At 40.2% G+C, this 2691-nt stretch overlaps 1 protein-coding gene across 1 annotated transcript; it reads left to right on the forward strand.

Moving 5' to 3' along the window:
- The first annotated feature begins 243 nt into the window (after positions 1-243).
- On the forward strand, positions 244-2062 carry LOC135652404 (sugar transport protein MST4-like). Its single transcript, XM_065173293.1, has 3 exons — positions 244-669; positions 833-1459; positions 1565-2062. Exons 1-3 carry the CDS (start codon positions 259-261, stop codon positions 2000-2002), a joined length of 1476 nt encoding a protein of 491 aa, XP_065029365.1. The 5' UTR covers positions 244-258; the 3' UTR covers positions 2003-2062.
- The last annotated feature ends 629 nt before the right edge of the window (positions 2063-2691 follow it).

Raw genomic sequence — 2691 nt, forward strand, 5'->3', positions numbered from 1 at the left:
TCGTCATAGGTTAAATCAGATAATTAGACCTACTTATTATAAAAGAAAAAAACAAAAGGAACAACTTGTTATTGAGGTACAACAGGAAGATGATTGTTTATTTTCTTTAGTTGACATTAGCCCATTTGATGGTATTGATAATACGGTGAGAGAGATGCTCTATCATACAAGATAAGAGATGGTTGCTTGCAGATCTTGCTTGGATTTTCCACTTGGTTGTGTGATGGTTCTTTCTCTTTGTCATCAACTGCCTCATATATGTTGCTTTTGCCTAAAGCCTTCCTCATTCAGCTCCAATCTATTTCTGATCATGGAGCTAATCAATCGTATCTGTACGGTCAATCTGCAGGGGGAGTGACATCTATGGATGACTTCTTGGAGGAGTTCTTCCCTGCGGTCTTTGAGAGGAAGCACAAAGCCAAGGAAGACAACTATTGCAAGTTTGATAACCAAAACCTTCAGCTTTTCACTTCATCATTGTACCTTGCTGCCTTGGTAGCCAGCTTCGTAGCTTCGAAGATTTGCACGAAACATGGCCGGAAGCTCACTATGCAAGCAGCATCAATATTCTTCTTGGTTGGTGTCATCCTGAACGCAGCTGCTGTGAACATTGCCATGCTGATCATCGGAAGGATTCTCCTCGGAGTTGGTGTTGGATTTGCCAATCAGGTTTGCTCTACTTTCTTTTCATACAATTTTTCATTCTAGAGTTTCTCTTCTCTTCAGTTTCCGTCTCAATTTCCCTATTAACTTCCAATTTCTCCTGGAAGATGTATCTTTTGTTAAACTCACTTTCCGTGTCATATGTTTGCCACTATTATTCATCCTGTAGGCAGTTCCTCTATTCTTGTCGGAGATCGCACCAGTTCACGTCCGTGGAGCCTTAAACATCCTCTTCCAACTTGACGTGACCATCGGGATCTTTGTGGCGAACATTGTAAACTACTTGGTATCCAATATCCACCCCTGGGGGTGGAGACTTGCGCTTGGCTTGGCTGGAGTGCCGGCGATGATGCTTTGCTTGGGCTCCATGGTGATTGCGGAGACCCCGACGAGCCTCATCGAGCGTGAGATGCTTATGGAAGGCTTGGCCATGTTGAAGAAGATCCGGGGGACCGACAATGTCGATGCAGAGTACGAGGAAATACTACACGCCTGCGAGATGGCACGACAGGTGAAGCAACCTTTCAAGAATCTCATGAAGAGAAGTAGCCGACCGCAATTGGTTATTGCCATCGTGATGCAAGTCTTCCAGCAGTTCACTGGGATCAACGCCATCATGTTCTATGCACCAGTCCTCTTTCAGACCATCGGATTTAAGAATGATGCTTCACTTCTTTCTGCGGTCATCACGGGGATCGTCAATGTTCTGTCTACCGTCGTATCAGTGGTCTTAGTGGACAAAGTCGGGAGGAGATTCCTGCTTCTTGAAGCTTGTGGCCAGATGTTGATCACACAGGTTAGGGACACAAGCCATGGGCATATTAAACATGTAAATTATAGATTACGAGGAATCGTTTGAAATATGAGATTCTAACTCAAGTGGGGGGTGATTTGCATGCAGGTGGCTATTGGAGGCATTTTGCTTGTGAATTTGAAAGCAACCAATGAGCTGGGACACGGAGTGGCAGTTTGGGTGGTGGTGCTCGTGTGCCTATTCGTTTCGAGCTTTGCTTGGTCTTGGGGTCCACTTGGCTGGTTGATTCCTAGTGAAACTTTCCCCCTGGCGACGAGGACCGCCGGCTATGCCTTTGCCGTCAGCTCCAACATGCTTTTCACCTTTGTCATTGCCCAAGCTTTCCTATCTATGATGTGTCATCTACGTGCCGGGATCTTCTTCTTCTTTGGTGCATGGATTGTGGTGATGGGTCTGTTCGTCATCTTCTTATTGCCCGAGACCAAGAACGTGCCGATCGATGAAATGACCGAGAAGGTTTGGAAGCAACATTGGTTCTGGAAGAGATTCATGGATGAGGAAGAAGACAAAAAACACTCCGTCTAAGACTCGATGATTTGTGTTTACCTTGAGGATGTCGGGGCTAACCTCGTCAACATGATCTTTATGTCGAGTTCATTATTTAATGCTTTTATCGATATATAATCTTCAGTTTTGAATAGTAATATTGTAAGAATATGAGGTTATCATTTTGTTTTGTCTTCGTGTTATGCTAATATATATAACTAAATAAAATATAATTATAAAATTAAAATTAATAAAACTATTATTTTGAATAGATTTGATCATAAAACAACATAACCAAAAATAATTTTTGAGTTCATTATTTAATATTTTTATCAATATATAATCTTCCCTTTTGAATATTGATATCCTAAGAATATGAGACTATTGTTTTGTTTTATCTTTGTGTTATGCTAATATTTGTAACTAAATAAAAAATAATTATAAAATTAAAATTTATAAAACTATTATTTTGAATAGATTTGATCATAAAACAACATAACCAAAAATAATTTTTGAGGTAGAATGTCATTGGCGCCCACAATTTGCTAGAAATTGTTGGGGCATTTGATTCAATATTATGTAAATCAAAATATTATGAGTTTTTGGTCACATCTTTCCATAATTTTGAGAATCTTACAAGCCAATTCCGAGTTACCAAAATTTAGAAATTACAGTTTTACTAAGTCCTTTTAGACCATTGCCGAAATATATAGATCGGGTGTACATGT

This window comes from Musa acuminata, chromosome BXJ3-11 (assembly GCF_036884655.1).
Source record: "Musa acuminata AAA Group cultivar baxijiao chromosome BXJ3-11, Cavendish_Baxijiao_AAA, whole genome shotgun sequence".
In the NCBI taxonomy this organism is placed as follows: domain Eukaryota; kingdom Viridiplantae; phylum Streptophyta; class Magnoliopsida; order Zingiberales; family Musaceae; genus Musa; species Musa acuminata.

Bases quoted from the DNA above. Each gene is read 5' to 3' on its own strand.
- LOC135652404 (XM_065173293.1), top strand. From the start codon at position 259: ATGTTGCTTTTGCCTAAAGCCTTCCTCATTCAGCTCCAATCTATTTCT. The intron at 670-832 runs GTTTGCTCTACT...TTCATCCTGTAG, and splicing joins GTGTTGGATTTGCCAATCAG to GCAGTTCCTCTATTCTTGTC. The intron at 1,460-1,564 runs GTTAGGGACACA...ATTTGCATGCAG, and splicing joins GCCAGATGTTGATCACACAG to GTGGCTATTGGAGGCATTTT.